Source organism: Kryptolebias marmoratus, linkage group LG22, assembly GCF_001649575.2.
Source record: "Kryptolebias marmoratus isolate JLee-2015 linkage group LG22, ASM164957v2, whole genome shotgun sequence".
Classification (NCBI taxonomy): Eukaryota; Metazoa; Chordata; class Actinopteri; order Cyprinodontiformes; family Rivulidae; genus Kryptolebias; species Kryptolebias marmoratus.
The window spans coordinates 19,728,811-19,749,431 of NC_051451.1; the positions used below are offsets into that span (position 1 = coordinate 19,728,811).

Below are 20,621 nucleotides of genomic sequence, written 5' to 3' on the forward strand. Positions count from 1 at the left end.
TTATGGAAAGTGGAGATCCTGCAGAGCTGGAGAAGGCCAGAGTGGAGGCCAAAGTGGGCACTGTTAGAGAATCCTCTGTTGCTCCGGAAAAAGTATCTTTGTGATACTCTTCTTTCCAGACACCTACTCTTTCATTTCTCTTTTTTTTTTCCTTTCTCACCCTTTTATGTTATCATATTCCTGTTTGTTGACTGGTAAGCAATACTTTCTTAGACTGCGGTCACTGTTTTATTCACACAAGATATTTTAATTCTACTGACACGTGTCTACATATGAATGAACTAACTCTTTAGATGAGGGGCAATAAGCTTTTCTTTTACTGTTTGTTTTGGTCAGTCAGAATGGAGTCAAGTGTGGCTAAATGATCAGGTACAGTTTTAAAACAATCTGCTATTACTTAATGGACATTTCGTTTTTTGGAACTTTTTCTTATTCCTTTCCATTATAGTGTCAACATTCAGAAGCCTGAGGGACATCTTCTTTGGGTTCAAAGGAAGATGATGAAAAGTAAAAACCTAAATTTTTTAGTAGTTTTAAATTAAAACTAAAACCTAAAACGTGATCTTTTAAATTATTGAACAAAAAATTTAGCTAAAAACAGATGTTTCCATTCCTCTAACAGTTTTTTTTTGCAAACGGTATTTTTTTAAAGAGTACTACCTTAATATCCAGTGAGAAAAACAGACTGGCAGAGCTAGTGGGGGTGTCAGAAAGGGCTAAGTGGCCTTTCGTTGCCCCCAGGGTGTTCTCCGTTGGCATCCATGGGTGCTCTTTGTCCAGAGCTTTCACTGTGATTAGAGCGTTTGAGTCGACAATTCACTTAAGACCTCCTTTCTTTCTCCCTCCTGCTCTGTCTTTCTCCTACAAGACACTCTTCCACCCACTATCCCCTTGCTCTCTCACACACTGTTTCAGGGTATATTACCTGCTCATGTAATGCAGTTAAGCTCAGCTAGAAGCCTTTCCTCGTAATACCACTTAATTCCCCATGTGGCAGCTGAGGTAAATGCAAGAGAGGCAGATAGGAAGAGAGTGGCGACCAGCAATGGCTGTAGAGGAGTGGGGTGAGACAGGGGATGAACAAGGGGGAGAGAAGGAGTGCGTGGGGGAGATGAGATGAGAGAGGAGGAGTGGGAAAGGTACCACCTCCACCTCTGTGGCTCACTGAGCCCGAGCCATCAACACAGTGTGATACTGGCTGACTGCAGAGGACCAGCATGTCTTTGGCTGAGAGATTATTGTAAAATAAGAGACAATTTATGAAGACAATAAATATGTGAGGCCCGGTGTGGGACTTGGAGGATAAGAGAGGCTGCACTGGGATTAGTCGTGGAATTTCTGACAACTAAAAGTGTGAATGTCAAGCCTCTTGCTAAGAAAATGCAATCCAACACCACTTAATATCAGATCTTCCATAATTTTACAGAACCACCTGATTTTTCAGACATTCTTATGGCATTATATCAACTTACACTAGATGACATACAATTAAGACATCCAACAGAACACTGCTCGGGTTCAGATCAGGGAGGCTGTTCCTCCCAATCCTTTCCTGTTAACTCCATCATTGCCCACATGGGCATTGAAGTCACCCAGGAGAACAACAGAATTCCTTCCAGGACACCATCCAGGGACTGCAAGAAGGCTGGGTCATCTGAACTACTGTTTGGAGCATAAGCACATACAACAGTCAGAACCTTCCCTCCTAAAGTTCGAAGTCACAAAGAGGCGGCTCTCTCGTTCACCAGGAAAAACTTCAACATTGAGGCACTCAGATGGGGTCTTGTGAGTATGCCCGCCCGACACCTCAATGAGTGGGCAACTCCAGAGTAGAAAAGAGTCTAGCCCCCTTTCCAAGAGGTGGGTTCCAGAGCCCAAGCTGAGCGTTGAGGTGAGCCCAACTATATCTAGTTGGTATCGCTCAGCCTCACACACAAGCCCCGGCTTCTTACCCACCAGTGAGATGACATTCTGTGTCCCGAGAACAAGTTTATGCCGCCAGGAACCGGCATGGCCAGGGACCCTCCCTCACCTGCCACCCAGCTGTTGTTTAAACATTTCATTAAATAGTTTTCAACAAGACTTGTCCAAAACTTTATCTACTAAGTGTTTTTATCATGAAATGTAGCATTAAGCCTTACAACTTAATAAGTCTTTTTTTTAAACTAAGCTGAAGAATTTCTGTAGAACTTAAACAGTGTAGTTATAAACATGAATAAATGCGAACATTTATTAGATTTTTTAAATTTTAATTTAAAAATTGTTTTTCCTATTTGTAAGATTTTACAGTTTTAGACTGAAAGCACATTTTATTAACATAAATCTTTAAATCTGTCTTGTTATTATTTCTTATTAATATCATTATTGTTATTAAATGTATTATTAGGTTTGTGATAATCCTAAATAAATATATTACAAAAATTCATTGATCAACCTATAGAATATTTGATAATGAAAATAAGTTAAACTCTTTTAGTGGAGTTTTAATCCCTGTGCTGGCTCTATTCCCTTTTTTGTCCCCACTTTTAATCAACTTCAAGTGTTAGTTTAACTGTTAAAGTAGAATAGATTAAATTAAATGGAAATTATTGGGTCATTTATTATATTGTTGTTTATTCTTGTACTGTCTCCTCAAAGTAGTTACTTGTTGCCTTCCAGAAATAAGAAGAGATAAGAGAATTGAGAAAAATGGTAACGGATGTTGCAGACTAGAGGAAAATAACGACAGGGAAAACTTAAGGAAGGGTAAAAGAGGAAGAAGAGGTCGACATTGCTCCTGGGTTAGTGCTCCAAATTGGAGTGCTAAAATCCTTTCAGCTCAGATAAAGCTCTGGACGCTGCCAGGTTGCCTCGGGATATCTGTTGTGCTCATCTGCCTCCCCAATGAAACGCCTGCACACGGCGAGCCTTCCGGCAGCCCGTCACACACAGATAAACATGTGTAAACTCCTAAATATACAGATGCAAATAAACAAACACTAACTTGGGCTTAACACAGACATTGCTGGATCACATGCGTCATCATGTTCAAATGGTGACGCATTTCTGATTCAGTGTGGGATCAATGTAAAAATGTTAAATCAATCAGTAATGACTAGCTTGGAGTCACTGAAGTGTATTCAGTGCTTACGTTATCTAACAGTCTGCAGTCTTACTAACATTTAATCAAAAACAAGACAGAATCTTGATTTGAGACATAGTTTTTGCTGTAAAAATCACTTTGTCTGAAGGATTAGTTTCTTGCAGGAAGACTAAATGTAAAATGATGCTGTGAAGTGCTAAGTTAAACAAAATGTTTAACATAACAGCAAGATGAAAAGCCATCATCAGTTGAAGGTTTAGGCAACTGAACAAACAAAGCATTAAATTCAGGCGGCTTGATTCATGCACTGGGATTAAATCTATGCATTGCAAATTCAAAGACAAATGAGCAAATGCAAAGCAGTCTGGAACATCCCTCTTTGATTTCTATGCTGGGATGGTAACCAAAATGCCTCTGGACCATCTTATAACAGCAAAATCTCTGGAGTAGATTGCTGGACACTCTTCTCTGATCAAACCTACTTCTTGTTACCATTAACGAACTTGTTTTGCACAGCTTGAGTAAAGCATTCAGTCAGAACAAGTTAAACATGAGTCTTTATGATGTTTGACTCAGGTAATCACGTGACGGGGGTTTAACACTTTCTGTATCATTTTTCTGAAGTCAACAACTAAATTCCTTTAGATTTATGTAAGAAATAACTTTTGAACTTACATAGTTAAAATAAAATCCTTAGTCATTTGACAATCTGACCTTCAATGGCACCATCTTTGCCAGCCAAAACAAATCCGACTCCCTCGTGTTTTCTACTTCACCCCTCTCTCTGCTCCCCTTTATCTCTCCTCTTTATTCTTTCCTGCTCCCTTTTTTTGCCTTCAGCACCTCCTCACCATGATGGAAAATCTGGTTCTCATGTTTAAGGCATCAGTGGAGTCTCTGGGCAGACTTCTGGATGCTCCTCAGCCGATTCGCTGCTCCTTATTTCCTTTCCTTTCCTTCCTTCCTTCCTTTCTTCCTGCTTTCCTTTTTTCCTCGCCTCACCCTCATCTTCCCTCACCTTCCTCTCCCTCCTGTCCTAATTGTTTATATGCATCAAGATTGCAGAAAGTAGATCGCTTCTTGCAGGTGACACCCTGTAATTTGGCATCTTGCCTTTCACCAACGACAGAGAGAGAGATGCAATCTGTGGCAATCTGCATTGTGAGAGTGTGAGTGTGTGCAGCGTAATCTGGAGTTGTCACATGGGCCCGGGGCCACTCCCTGTATGACAATCAATGAGTGAAGCTCCGCAAAGCACTTGTCTTCCAGCTAAACCCACACCTCTGTGCTGATATGTTTATCACCCCTCTTTGTTTCTGTCTCTTCCCATCTCTCCCAACACCTCATTCCTGTGTCTCTCATTTGATTTTTCCTCCTCTCTGTAATTCTGAACCGCTGTGTTTTTCTTGCACTTCTCTTCTGTGTCCGTGCTTTATTCGGCTCTTCTTCTGTACCCCTCACTTCCCTTTATTTTCCTTTATTTTCACTTTGTGCTGACAAGGGTTGTGCACCAGATGTAATTTCATCAAGTGCACACTCTCTACCTCTGTTTTTTTTTTTTTTTGTCCACAAGAAGTGCAGGGCATGATGGGATAGGTGTTAAAGGAAGCCAGTTTATGATGCTGTTGTCAAACTTGGTGCATTTGCTTTGGCTACGACGAAAGTGCATTGAATCAGAATAAAAAGCACACTGCATTCAACAGTTCATGCTTGTTTAGTCCTAAATATATATTTGTTCCACAAGCAACAGAATATTGGTATGTACATTTTAATACCTTTTTTATTTGTGTGGAAAAAAACAAACAAAACACAAATATAAAACATTTTAAGTTGACCAATCTGGCTACAAAAAACATATCTTTTATAACATTTTTTTAAAGGTAATTCAACTGCGAGTGCTGTCAAATAGTATATGCAAGTACAAACAAAATAGAAAGATAAAGTAAAAAATATCACTATAACTTTTTTAAAAAAAAGTGCATGCAGAGTATTTCATAAAAGTGGGATTATAATGTATACTTTACTTATTTAGGATCATTCATCCATTTTCTTTATTCGCTTCTCCATTCTGGGTTGCGGGGATCTGGTGCCTGTCTCCACCAGTCACTGTGAGAGAGGCGGGGGACATCCTGGACAGGTCTCCATCACAGGGCCACATAGAGACAAACGAGATAAACAAGCATTCACACTCTCACTCACACTTAGGGCCGATGATTAGAGTTACCTATTAACCCAACATGCATGTTTCTGGTCTGTGGGAGGTAACTTAAGTACCCAGAGTAAACCCACTATGCAAATATGTTTGTATCCAACAAAACGATAAAAAGAGGATTCCCAACATTTAATGGCTTTGAACCCATTTTATACTCAGGAACACAAGTTTTGAAGCAAATTGGTCCTTCTAGTTCATCATCATCTTCATAATCTCACTCCAACTGCAGAACTGTTTGCTGTCACACCAAGATGAGATTTAAGAGAAGAGATGTGCAGACAGACAGGTAGAGAAGAGATAGAAGGAGAAGTAGACGTGCGGTTTGTCTTATTGCTCTTAAGCTTTATGAAAAAATTTCCGACAGACAGGCAGGCGGAGAAACAAGCAGGCAGTTACAGGGGCAGTTAGACAGGCAGTCAGCCCTGGCATTTTGCAGCAGATAAGTAAGCTATCAGAGGAGGGGGATAAATAGCAGAGTAAAGATTGGTCCCGGCCCCCTCAGAGAGGAGCGGGGGGCCACAATGCAGGCGTGGTGGGCAGATAGCCCCCTGCTCTCATTATACTCCGCCTAATCCAAAACGATGTTTACTCAGGGAGAAAGAGAGGGAGAGGAGGGCCACGCTTATCGAAGCCCTGCACAGTCCTTCAAGCGTGTGCGCGAGCGAATGTTTGGTGTGGGTGTGTGTCGGTGAGTGCGTCCTGAAATGAGCCTATTCCAATGGAAAAAGGGATCAGGAATGTCTCCAAGGTGGACTCTGTTGGCTAGAATGTCGATGCTTATCACTCACTGCCTGGCTCTCCTGGTGAAAGGCGAATAGGCTATGTGAAATTCTTATTCACAGCTTGTGTGTTTACTGCTTCAGCAATGTCCAATGATCATTTTGTAATTGCTATTAATATTAACGTGTTGCTATTAATAGTTCAAGCCTTTGTAGAGCTTCACCAAATCTGATATGGCCAGAGGGGGTAAAGTCCTTAAAAAACATAAATCTTTTTGCCTTTTGCTCAAAAAGAAGTTGTTTTTATGTCTTTTTAAATTAGCTAATTCTGTTATATTTTGAACATACTCTTCACATAAAAATAGTTTAATAAAAATCTTAAAAATGGAAAAAAATAAGTATTCAAATGACAAAAAATAATAATTTCAGGAAATCTTGGAATAAATAGTTTCTGTGTTTCATAAACTTTAAGGAATAATTTAATAAAAAAATTTTTTAGAGTTATACAACTCATGCTTTATTGGATTGGGAATTTCTCCTTTAATGTACTTGAGATTAACATTTTTTTTGCACTGTACATTACTTTTACAAAAGAGGCCGTTCTAAAAACACGTTTTCCAATTTGGTCTTCATTTGACTGATCTAGAGTTTATCAATGAAATCCAATGATCCATTTGGAGCTCAGCTTTATCCATTGTTTATCTTTATCCATCTTGGGCATTTGTAGTCAGGAGTGAGGTTCAAGGGATAGATCTGAGAGAAGACCCAAGGACACCATTCCCACACACTGGATACTCCACATGTCATTCAGTGGGGTCCCTACACTGATTAGACAGTGCATAGTTTGAAGTTTTCATGTATTTATGCAGTTAAGTTATACATATATTATCCCTTGTGCATATTTACTGTACAGTACAGTAAAATTAATTTTCAATGGGTTTTTTTCTCACTTTAGGAACTGTAAAGTTGAACATCTGTCTGAAATATATCTAACACAAATAAAGTGAACTGGTTCAGAAATCAAGCTTTGCAAATCTGAAAATATTCTCATTCTGAAATGATCAACAGTTAGCCTGTACTGTTGCTAAAAATGAAACTGCAAGGTAGTAACAGATTTTTTTATAATCTCAAAGTACACAAAGTGTCAGTTTATCCTATAACTGTTACACAAATCATGTTTTTCATCTTTTACACTCATTCCCAAACTCATAAACGGTCACACCTTTTACTGAATTGTTTTTTTCCTGTCACACACAAACGCATGCAGAACACACACATGCTTCTAGGTGGTCTTATGAACAGTGTGTACACTGCCTAGGCTGGCTGGGGTAATCCTGGCCTCACCAAAGTAGCCGTGTGAGCGGACAGATTGTCAGTTGATCATGGCCAGCTGAGAGCCTTATCCCTTATTGGATCGGCCATGGAGGAGGCTTAGGAATTATCTGAGGCCTCACTTAATGTGGAGACGGATCACCACCAGAGAGCCACAGAGCCTGAAAACATGCCGGGCCTGAGGGGAGGTGTGTGTATGAGAGAGTCAAAAAGAGATGTGTGTGTGTGTGTGTGTGTGCGTGCATCAGGATGTTGTTGTAACAGACACATGTTGGTGTGTGCTCACAGCAACACCATGGCCCACTTAACCTCATCTTGACATAGCTCTCTCTCACTTCCTCTTTTTGATATTTGTCAATGTCTTTTAATTCCTTTCCCCCTTACCTGCCTCCTTGTAGTTCATTTTTTTCTTTATTTTAGTCTTTCTTCTTAAATTTGCACTACTTTCTGTCTACTTTCTTTCCCAATCTTCTCTACTTATACTAACCCAAATATCCCATGTCACAGCCTTTTAGGCTTTTTTTTTTTTTAAAGAAAAGCTTAAAAGCTCCAATCTTTCTCTTCATTGTTATTCACTATCTCATCCCTTCATCTCTGTAGCCTACAGCCTCTTTTCCCCTCGAGAAAAAAACGTTGAAAGGATTGTGAAAATCAAATTCTTTATTGGAAACAAATGAGACAAAGCTAAATGTTCTCTTGTTAAGAAAAAATGTTAAATGTTGGTACAGAGCTTAAATTCTAGCTTGGCATCTGAAATCAATAGGACCAGGTTGGAAAGCAAACACACTGGTTATAAATTGGGTCATTAACTGACCTTTATTATGGTTAAAAACAGGCAATATATGTCTGTCCAATCATGAACCTTCATCTTTTTTTATATTTTGACTTCATGAAAAGACATTCAACTTTCTAAACACTGGAACAATTTGAAAAGCTATAATCAAAATTGCTCTTACTTACACGCTAAGTTAAGCATCACTCTATCTTTTAAATGAGAGTGGTTGGGCTCTTTTTAATTAAGTCTTCGTTCTGAGAACAGAGTAACAGCCTCATCTCAAGTACTTTTAGCTTAACTTGGCTTAGCTTGTAAGATAGTATAACAGTGCCTGTCTGGATCCCCTTCAGGTGCTCAGAATAGCTCTTTACCTAATTCCCTTCTTGCTCTTAGCTCTTTGGCGTTTGAGTATTTTAGGATTCCCCGGAAAGATCTAGAAGACATGGGTGGTGTGACAAATGTTTTGGTCACCATGCTGCTTTTCTTTGCCCACTGCCACCCTAACCCAAACCTGGATCTAAGCTTTAAGAAAACTGAAGGGTGGTTGGATAATTCCACTTTGTACTACTGATTACTGGCAAATACTGAAGCCAGATTAAGTTGTGTTAAGTCTAGGTGGTACCAGGAGTCAGCCTCAGGTCACTAGGATGTGGAGGGATAATGTTAATGACAAAGGAATTTAACAGTAGAATCATTTGGGAGCTGCAGCCAATCATTCGGGACATTCAGCAGGTCTCCACCTCTTGTACTATCAGCACTGATGCTTTATAAAATTAGTGGTGAGGGTTGTGTGGTTTTAACAGGTTTTTGGCTTGTTTAAACGACACACTAAAAATACCCTGGCATTAAACAGCTTACATTTATAAAAAAGCTCCACAGCACAAACTAATGAATTCTGTACACAGACACAACTTTTAGCATTTTTAAAGGGTCAGTGGGAAAGAAATACACAAATAGTAAGGTTGTGTAGTTATTGCACTGTTGCTTTATATATGCCAGTTAAAAAAGCTTGCGTATGGATGTTGAACAGGTCAAGCCTTCATTGTTCAGAGCAAGCCAAATCCATTGTTGTGGTATTTTGCTAGCCAGGTGCTTCACTGTTGTTCTGGCCTGATTGTGAGCCCCTGATTGTTGTAACCTGTATTACTCTGTGCACCTGCATGGAGTTATACAGGAAATAAACTTGGAAGTAAACTTAACTTGTTTATTTGTCACATACTGTATTTCTTCTTTGCAGCAGGTTGTAAACCTACTCCAGCTATAAAAACTCTTTGAAACATTGGCTGAAAACTAACCAGAGGTGCACTCATGGGTAGATTACTTTGTCTATTTTGTTATGGCGTCGTATCTTTATTGTAATTTCAAGTTGTGTTATATATGTGATGTTTGTATTATTCTCTGCTCTTTGATTTGTGGGATGTTTCTTGTTCCTACCTGCCTTAGGACAACGGATGAAAATTAGCTGTTGTGCTAACTTCAGCATATTTACATTAATGCTTACTGCTGACATGTTGATAATATGCATTGTCCTATTTTAAATAAATAAAATGAATGAATGAATGTATAAATAACAGTAAGAGCTGCAAAGAAGAACAGGTTTGTAGTCTGTAGGTGGATAAATCCAAATACAGTACATGGCAAATAAACAAGTGAAGCTCCTGTCACAACCACTGATGTTTTAAAGTAAATTTACATTTAGAAAAGTCCTTTATGGGTTCCACTTTTTGTTTCTTGTGCTTTATGTTTTTATTTCATGCATTTCAAAGGACATGGTTAAGATTAGGAATAAAAAAGGCCTGTAGTAAAGGTTATTCTTTTTAGATGTTCTTAAAACGTGCTTTTGTAACAACCTCATAAAAATACCCCTTTCCTAAACTATTAACTGTCAACATGCCCTTCTACTCAACAAAAAAAAGTTGGACACTGGAGTGGGGAACACACTTTCCACTCAAAAACCTACCTTGGAAATTTTTGGCACAAAAACAAATAAACAAACCATAACGAACAAAAATGCATGAACAAGAAGTTTCTTGTTTTGTGTTGATTTTTACATTTTATTTGCAACTGGGCTGGCACAGTCCACATTTAAAGCTACTTTAAATGAACACTTTTACATAATAAGAACTTTTTTCATTTGTTTGTGTCACGAGTTATCACCAAATGGATAGAAGCACCTCCGTATTAACAGTGCTTCTGACGCACAACCTAGCAGGCACACATGGTTTTAAGGATGGCGTCTTTGAAAAAAGGTTTAGTTCCTGGGAGTGATACACCAGATACACACATACACACAAATTCACAAATACACTATTTCCTTTCCTCATCAAGTAATTGAAGGTGAGAAATAATTTCATTATTCTCAGGAAGAGTAATCTGCTCTCTGCTCCTGATCCCTTCATTTCCTACAGTGCTCCTCGACCTGGGAAGCTCTCTCATTCTCTCTCTCTCTCACACACACACACCCCAAATACTTATCACACATGCAACCACACTCACGCACATGACACACACAGTCCTTGTCACCCTTGGCTATTAATGTTATTGGAGTTGCGGATTACCCATCAGACTCACATATGCTTTACAAAGTCTGATTGCTTAGTTGTCTTCCTTTCACACACATGCACGAGTTTACACATTCTCACACATGCATAGCTTTGTGAAGTCAGTCTGGCAGTGTGGTGACCAGTACAAGAAGAAAAACAGACCTTTTAGTAGAGAAGCATACATACCAGGGTCCAGTTTTAGCTGGTATTCTTTCACTTTAATCACAAATAGCCTTATAGATTAACATAAACAGCTGTAGACATGCCTCGAGGGATGTGTAGACACCTAAGAGACCAGCACAATAAGACTTTGCCTCCTCTGGCTAAAGGGGGTGGAGGTGGGGGGTGATTAGATGTAAGTTAGGATGGTCGACAGCCATCACAAGTTGACAGCAGCATAAAAATTATAAGACAAATCTTTATATTGTCTTCTGTTTTTGCTGCTGAGCGGAGGATCACACCCAGTTTAATGTTACATTACCACCCTCTACTGTTCATCTTCACTAGATGTTTTGGGGAGACCCTGCACGCCAAGTGTCATCCGTTGAAAGGGAAGGGGAGGAGATGAACTGTGATTTCTAAGAGCAAAGATGTCTGTCCTGATGCAATCATGTTATATGTGAACACACAATCAGGAGAGAGGAAGTCAAATGTTGCAGGAAGAATTAGAATGCAGCAAAGGACCTACAATACAGTTTTATTTTTTAATCACTGAAGGATGTGAAGGAAAGTTGTAATCATGCTATACGTGGTCAATCAGTTGGCCGAAGCTCAAACCCCAAAGCACTGCACAGTTGCAAAATCTTAATTATGTAAACCTTAATTTTTACATCTAAGAAACCCCACAACTTATTCTTTTTGTTTCATCTTCACACAAAACTACAGCTTTTTAAAGAAAGTTATTTTGCCTGTCTTTTTCTGATAATATAAAACAATTTTGATCATTTGAAGTTTGTATGTGAATGACTGCAATCCTTGAGCAGCTGTAGGAGAAGCTGCCAATCAACAATAAACATTCTCGCCTTCAATAAGCCACTGGTGACAAATACTAAAACCAAAATGTGACTTCCAGATTTGTGCTGAAGAACCGTTGTTCAGGACTTACGAATAACCTGCAATCCTTTATGCCCATTAGTTTCAAATTGTCTTGATGTTTGATATCAGAGACAGAAGATGATCTGAGAAGAATAGACCACTGAACTGGTACTCTGACAGCCGCTTTGGGGTTTAGAGACAGGGAAATTAAAAGAAAGCTAACTCTGTGTTGGAATTGAACTTTTAACATATTCGTATGATAACAAAAATAACACCAGCCTGCACATTTACATCTAGAAAATGTCACATATTTGCATTATGTTTATAACAAACCTTTTGAGATAAGGCCCGGGGTTGTTCTTCATGCAGTATACAATCACAACATTAACCTGAGTGCCTCTTGACAGTGTAAAGTTTTCTGTGCGACAAGCTCCTCGCCGCAGAGAAATGAACAGTTGAAATTTAAAATGTCCCCATGGTTCAGCCCTACGCGCCTTGACACTCTCTTAACACAGTTTAGCTACTGTGGCTGTCATTTTTTTTTCTAATGGGGAAAAGGAATATTTGGACATTTTATCAATAGGCATTATTAAATCCTGCTTGCTTGAGCTAATCTTGGCGGACCGGAGCGAGGGGAAAGAGAGAGTCAGAAAAAGGGTGAATAAGAGAGATAGATGCAGAGAAGGAGAGCGGGAGAGCAGTGATGTCTGCCCCACGAGGTGATGAGAGACCGCCTGTAAGCCGCTTATTATATCGACAACCACCTTTTCTTTCTCCTCCTCTAACCCTCCCCAGTTTTCCCTCTTTACCTCGCTCATTTTCCATCCGTCTCCCTCGCCTGCTTGCTTTCGCCAACTTATTCTATATCCCCTCATTCTTCTTCGTCTTCTTCTTCTTCTTTTTTTTTTCTCTCTCCAAAAACTTCAGCATATAAACACACCCAGGCTCATGCGTGCATATAAACACACTCACACACACAGACACAGACACAGACAAGGCGAACCTTTTTGTTCAAAGCCAGAAGCAGAAAGCTGAAGTTTTATTCAAATGAATGTTTACTTCTTCTGCTGCCAAGATGTGTGTATTTGTCTCCAGTTGTACATGTGTGTGCAAAGAAAGAGGGGAAATAGTTCGAAGCATGCAAGTGTGTGTGTGTGTGTGTGTCTTAGTGTGCGTTACATGCACGGCAGAAGGAGAAGGGCTGACTGTAGGTGATAAGCCAGACAGGCCTGCACACTGTGATTATCACACACTGGACCCCCTGTCTCACACACACACTCGCTCCTACACACTTGCATACACAATGGCCAATGAGAGAGTGTGTTGCAAGGATTTAGGATAGACAGACGGACGAACAGACAGAGAAGCCTTGGATCACAGGCAAGGTGGAAGCCACAAGAGAAGCAAATGAACACAGACTGGAAAATACAATGCTTCCCTTTATGTTTCACTGAACACTTATTGTGTTTATTTGGGTTTTATAGCAATGTTATTGTCCTCTGATGTTTAGACATGAGAATCCAAGTCTGTTTTCATACCAAGGAAGCTTTGTATGTCTTTGTAAATCAAAAAAATATGTTGCTAAATCATGATAAAATATGAACCTGTCTCCATTTTGATCTGTTTTATTTAGGTGTGTGGCCATCTGAGGAGGTGATGGCACATTACTGTCTGCAGAAACGTCACATGTTCAAGTGAGTTATTTCCATTTTTTAAAATTTCTTCCTTTTATTGTCAAAAAGTTAATAAGTGCCATAATAATAGAGGCTAACAGCTGGGATTTATAGCACAAATGGTCACACCATGGGATTTTGAGTTTTATTTTTTTTGTTTATTAGTCAGGATGGGATGTTTTCTTATTCAGATACTTTTGAAGGTGCATGTGGCTTCCATACATATTTATTACGTTGAAATCGACACATTATTTGTGTAAACAAAAAAGACATTCTGAAATGTGCTCTCATTTTTGGCACTCTACATTTCTCTGTTGTGAAATGTGCCAATGAAATTGCTTTAAGTAACAGAACTTAACTTTTTAAAAGCAATATTAAAATTTCATGGATAAACTAGAATATTTCCTTTAAAATCCTTAATATTTATAGTAAAAATAGGTAAAGCGGTATTAAATTTTTAACATGAAATAGTTTTTGTATTTTATTAACCCTTTTAAAACGACAGGGCCATTATTATTATGGTGCTAAAAGGGTTAAAACTACACGAGATATCAACAATTTAATGCTATTGCAATATTATTGTACACAATATCAGTATTGCAAAGTGTTGCAATACATTGCAGACACAAATTGGATGTCAATAATGTTTAGCGATCAGATGGACCCACTAAATGCCTGCTGCTGAGTTAGATGAAAGTGGCTGATATTTTAAAACACACAAAGCGTGTTTTGAGCATTGTTATGAGAGGAGTGAGTCAAATATGGCTTTATCACACCTGATAGTGTCACTGCGATATTTTCTCAATACATTTTTACTCATCAGTAAATTATACCTCGAAATTTAAATCTTCTCAATCACTTCCTTGAAAATTCCTCAGATTGAAGCCTGGCTGGAATTTGCACTAAATGCCTGGCGCACCTTCCTGTGCCTCGCTGTGTTGTTTTGTGCTGCTCTTTTTTTCCAGCTGTTGTCTGCTGAGCGTTCGGCCTGCCCTGTGGCACGGGGCTGAAAAGCACCCAGGCACTTTTGATTTCCACTCAAGGTGGATCGCCACCCTTTGATTTCCTGTTTTAACATTCAAGAGGCGGGAGGCGAGGCGGAGAGGGTTATTGATCAGAGCAGCGTAGTGAAGGTCAGCGAGAGAGGGAGGGAGGCAGGGGAGGGATGAAAGAGGACAGGGGAAGAGATGGAGGGTTTGGGGAGATGAAAGGAGGAAGAGGATGGAGAGAAGGGTTGAATGAGCAGGCATACTACATGACTGTGTGTGTGTAGGGGTGTGTGTGACTGTGTGCTCCTCAGATATCCTGCTGATTGAGCTTGTGCTTCTCAATGTTCAGCATTCAGCTTTCAAGTTGATGGTTGAATTGATATTTCTTACCCTGCTGTGTTTACTGTTTGTGTATCTGCTTGTATTCGTAGGGCTGGTGTGGGAGTGTGTGTCTATCTCTGTGCAAATCTACTGTACAGCACGTGTGTGTGTGTGTGTGTTAGTACTAAACTGCTGGTTTTGGCTCAGCAAAGCGAAATCTCACCCCTGCTCGCCTTTCTCTTCCTCTCTGTCTCCCAGGGGTGCAGTGTGTGAGTTGGGAGGAGGTATGACTTGTCTTGGTGGCCTCATGGTAAGTGACACACACAAACACACTCACACACACACAGATTTCTGCCTAGAAAAAAAAAAGGTTTGGCTTCTTTAATAAAACTAATCATCGCCAATCAATGCACACACAGCTTGGCATACACTGTCCTTATCTATTCAAACGCTATCATTCACTTCTTGTGTGCTGGAATGTGCATTTGTGTTTGCCAACCTTCAGGTGTATTTGCTTGCAAACACTTTACTTACATAAAATTAATTAGTTTAGTCTCTTCAGTTTAGTGTTTACAACCATATTGAGGGAGCACATTATGTCTGAACGGAGCTCCTAATTGGTTGCATTCTTCCTGAATTCTGAGTCAAGAACTGACTGATCTTTTCATCATAAAAGGACTCAATAGAAAAGAGGCGCATAGTTTTGGAAGGTTTTATGGTTCGAAAAAAACACTTGACTGTGTGAAAACCACAATCACAGTAATTGCAGTGCAGCTGAGCAGCAATGCACCTTCCTGTTGGTATCCTCGTAGTTTTGATAGATACACTAAGAAGTTATCTTAGGAGCTGCACAGCGTTAGTGTTTTTTCATACACACAAACATCCCCATGCACACTGATTCTCAGATACACTGCAGTCTGACAGCTATAGGGTTTATTAGTCTGAAGGGCCCCTCCACACTGCAGGCTTTGGTGTCCCATCGATCTGTTAGATGCCAATGTATGTGTGTGTGTGTGTGTGTGTGTGTGTGTGAGTGAGCAAGTGTGTGTGTAAAATGCCTGGTTTTATCTCTTGGCAGTCAATACACCATGTTTTGACATTGGTGGCCTGAGATGGGATCCTTCCTTCACACCTCTCCTTCTCCTCCTCCCTCCTCCATCCGTCACTGACACCACTTTCACCGCATTATCTTGATTGTTCATTAGATATTGCATAAATATTGCATTACATGTTGCATTCAGTTGCCTTATTCCCCCTCCATTTTATGTTTATAAACATTATACATGTGTTCCTAGATTTGCTATGTCCCTACTGTGGATATAATAATTGTGATGTCTGTAACATTTCTTACTGAAGTCAATTTCTTTTTGTAGACAATTCTCAGGGCTGTTTTTATGTTTAATGATTTTTTAAAAATAAATTTTAACAGCATGTGTTCGTTCTAAACACTGAGTCTGAGAAAATTAGTTGGATTTAACTTTTGCTCAGTTGGATTCAGTCTTTATTAAACAGATGGAGGGATGCACAATACCCTGCAGACACACTTTTGAACATGTGTCTGTGTTTGTTTCTTAGGTCTCATGCATGTGTGTATGATCAGTTTGATTCAGAAAAAATCATATTTTAGAGCAAACTAATTGTAGCACAATCTTTTTGTGTAGCTGGGTTGAACAGTTTGTGCATCCTGTCACTTTGGAACGCTGCTTGAAGAAAATCTCGAGCAAATTTTGTGATGGTCCTGACATGAATTTGTCCAGAAACAGTATTTTAGCATCACAAAAGTAACACTTTTTACTGTATTCATTTGCAGATAGAACTGAATTGAATAAATTACAATCAAATACAGTTTCCAGCAAGTGGTACAACTAGCCCTGCCTATGGGGTTTGTTGTGACGTTTCACAGTGCCCACTTTCATTGTAACTGTACAAAATAAGTAGCTTGTTGAAATATACTTTGAGTACACAGTTGTAGTAAAAATGTTTATGCATCTTTTATTAAAACAATGATTTTACGCAAATATTTTCCTCTATAAATTTGTAGAAATAAAGCATTTTGTGAGGTCTCTGCCTTGTTGAACCAACTATTTGATGAATTTGTTTATGGTTCACTTGGATTTACCAACACAAAAAAACTACTTGCTAGCCACTTACTATAAGGTCATGCGGACCCACACTCTTTAACAAAATTTGACAGCCTGACACATACTTGCTGCGATAAAAGAAAAGGCAGCTGTGAAGAAAAGTGATGGCAAAAGATGGGGTTATAATCGAGCACACACCTCTCTATCTACATCTCCCTCACACACATTGTAACGCAAAGGCTCTCCATTCTCTCGTCTCCCTCCCTCTCTTCCCCTTCGTCTTTTGCAGTCTGCTCTGCAAAGTTATATGAAGGGCATCAGGCAGGCCTGGCGAGCCGAGTGCAGAGTGACAGCGGCGAACGGAGTGATGGCTCGGCCTGATAAACACCCAGCGTCAAATGAAAAGGCTCTACGCTTGCCATCATCCCCTGTCACAATGCAATTACTGAACAGAGTGATAGCAAGATAGCAGCCCCCACCGCTAGCCACAATGATAAAAGTATTGACTGATTTGATTGAATGATTAAAATAATGCAGACATAAAAATGGGGTGAAGATAGAGAGGAAAATGGCAGAGAGGAGAGGGAGAAATGGAGAGACAGGGGCTGGGCTGCCAGGAGTGAAGCTTTGTAGATATGGTTATGTCATTATTGTCTGTGTGCGTTCAGATGTTTGCTTCATCTAAGAGTGCTTTTGGGTTTGTTCTTTTGTTCTGTGTTGTTTAATTTCTCTGTCTCTTTCCTGTCTCTCTGGCTCTCAGGTTGCCATTTCTGCTGACGTGAAGGAAGTTCTGCTATCAGATGGGAATGAGAAGTCCATTCAGAGTATCCTTTTATCGTCCTCTCTCTTCTTTCTGTCTCTCCATCTTTGCCTCATTCCCTCTCACATTTATTCTCAAGCGACTGTATAAATTTGTTTCTGCAAATACTTTGTCCTTTCGTGAGACAATTTAGTGTTTGATTGCACATCCCTTTGGATAAAAAAAAAACCTCACATGCATCCACCCATGTGCAGTAATTTTGTCATTTTTTTATACTTGTCCATCTTCCAATGGAAATGTGTGGAAACATATTGTAGCTTGGACACCTCCTATTGGAAATCTTTCTTTATCAGGATCAAAGTAGTTGTTGCAGATGATGCTCTCTCGTTGGTTATATTGGTCCCTAACCTCCAGCTTTAACTGGGCAGGTTTGGAGAAGCTGGAACTAAAAGAATAACACATCTAAGTCTCTTCATTCATAGTAGGACAAGGGTAAATTGTCTGCTTCAAATTGTGAATGATTTGTTGCCTGAACTGGGGGATTTTCAAATATGACGTTGAGGTCTTGTTCGCAAGAAAGACAATAATGGAGCAGGAGATTGACAGGTGGATCAGTGCAGCCTCTGCAGTGATGCTTTTACTGCACCAGTTTGTCATGGCAAGTAGTGAGCGCCGAGCCGACAGGCAAACTTATTGATTTACTAGTCGATATATGTCCTCACCCTTAACGTGGAGTCAGAAACTAAGTTTAGTGTTTCACAATTTTAAAAACCTTTTGGAGAAATTTATTGCAACAGATTGTTCTATTTGAGTCACTGAGTTTTGGCCACATGTGTCTAATCTTTTAACAACTGAGTGTGAGCTTGTGCCCGTTAATAATTGCACCCCAGAATCACAGTCTTTACTTATAGCCATAAATCATTGTATTAGTGTTCTTACCCATTATTCGGCGGTAGAACATTAAAACACGTCAACAGTAATGTATGCTATGTGATCCCTAAATGCAGTTTTCCACTGTAGCTTCGGTGAAAGAAAAGTGACAGATTTAACACTTTAGCCTTAAGTCAGAAAATGCATTCGTCTGGAGAAGAATAGCCAGCCACCTCTTTCATTTTGTGGCAGAATCAGAGGATGGGGCACCTACCAATCCCAGCTGCCACAATGCCAAGTTAAGAGCACAGTAATTGCCATCCTGTCAGATTTAGTTTGAGACTTTATCTAATGCCGAGGCTAGAGTTAGAGCGTGATGTGTTCTTTTAGAAGCAGGAACAATCAAGGTTGGTTAAAAATGCTGCTTTGTGTCGTTAAGGTTTAGGGCTACAATTAATTTTTTTTTTTTTTTTTTATTTAAAAACATCTTTAGGTGAGTTTTTTTTTTTGGCAACACTTGTTTTTTCAAGAGTTATTGATCAAGTCATTAAGTTTTATAAATATCTCACTCTTTTTATATATATCCAACACATTTTGCACTTGAAATTCTTTGTTGCCTTTTAGAAATTCATTTTTTTTCTCCACTCCCTTTAGATCTTGTTTTAATCAATAAACTACTACAAAGATGTGAAAAAGAAACTTGTTACATTTGGTTCATAAAAGAAGGAAATATAAATACACATTTCTCTCATGTTGTCCAGTTAGGCTCCTCCAAATTTAGCTCAGCTTACAATATCTCTGTCTCAGTCTGCTACAATGCTCCTTTACTGATGACAATAAGACCAAACAATAACATTACGGAGACTGTAAAACACACACTTGGACACACAAACAATATTCCATTGACCGACTGCTTTGTTTCCCACAACAAACACATGGGAGGAATTGTAAGTGAAATCATAGCGAAAATGGATCAAATACACACAGAAAGAAAAGAGACGGCTGAGAAAGACACGATTTGTTCTTGGCTCAGCCAAATTGTGGCATTCACAGGCTGTAGACATGTTGTGGTATTTCCTCTTGTTGAGGAAACTCTTGGTCTGAGCCTTGTGCTCATGGCCTCTGTTTATCTCTCATGGCTTTATTTTGCAACAAGGGTTAGAATGGAAAGCGATGATGAGTTGTGATAGGGTTCAGATAGGGTTTTACAGTGAAATAGATGAGAAGATATGGAAAAAAAAAAAAAGTTGGGAACAGATGACATTTACTGTAGTTGAATCAAGAGAATAGATTTTTCCTCTTTTCTTGGAAGTTGTTGACCTCATTTATTGTCCAAAGCACACACACGCACAGAGCGGAGAGCAGAAACTCTCTTCCTATGACCTTGAATACTCATGTTGAAAATCAATTGAAATGTTCCATTAAGAATGATTGATGCATGTCATTGCTTGCTGCTTGCCTGCCTCAAGTGATGGAAGCAAATGTTTTTCCACTTTAATGTTCAATAAGACTCAAATCTTTATTTGATTTTTGACTTTTTATTGCTCTTTTTGTGGTTTCATGGGGACACGCGCATGCATGCATGTGTGTGTGTGTGTGTGAATCTGCTGAACCCAATGGTGTACCAGTAATGAGATTACCGAATGGTGATGCACGAGTGTCCAGCATGTGTGTATGTGTGGTCTATTTATGCTAAATGCTCTTTGTGCGTACATATTTGTGTTTCTGTGTGACCTCTTACAACTTTGACTGGCTTTCCAGCTATCAATTTATCTATCAGCTCATCGCACATTCCTGCCCTCACCATCATTCTCTCGTCTTCTTTCTGTCAATTGGATTTGTCTCAGCTCTTTGCAGGCTTTAAAGACAAGAAAATCCTAATTGAATTGCTTTGCAACTCTAGTAGCCGCTGTATTAATAGAGAACTTGACATCAATCACCCCGCTTTTGTGTGTCTTCATCTGTGTGTGTGTTAGGGGGACAGTATGGGTTTATTTTCCATCTGTGGTTAAAAGCCTTTCCATTGATCCAGCAAGAAGCAGCTGTGTTCAAGCTCCCTTTCCATGGGGATCATTTCTGCTCACTCATGCTTTCTCCATGTGGTTGTCTGCCATACTTTGTGTTTCCAATCTTTCTTCATTTTTACATCTCTTGATATTGCTTTTAGCAACATGAAACCCACCAATTACTACTAAATTAAACAGAGGAACTCTTTTCAGGCACCAATTA

At 39.4% G+C, this 20,621-nt stretch overlaps 1 protein-coding gene across 1 annotated transcript in view; it reads left to right on the plus strand.

Annotated features, from left to right (window-relative positions):
- Positions 1-20,621, plus strand: part of camkmt (calmodulin-lysine N-methyltransferase) — a 95,508-nt gene that overhangs the window by 52,122 nt on the left and 22,765 nt on the right. Inside the window, exons 5-7 of the mRNA XM_037973630.1 lie at positions 13,332-13,392; positions 14,940-14,991; positions 17,523-17,586. Of these exons, the coding sequence (XP_037829558.1) occupies positions 13,332-13,392; positions 14,940-14,991; positions 17,523-17,586 (177 nt within the window). The remainder of the gene's footprint in view (positions 1-13,331; positions 13,393-14,939; positions 14,992-17,522; positions 17,587-20,621) is intronic.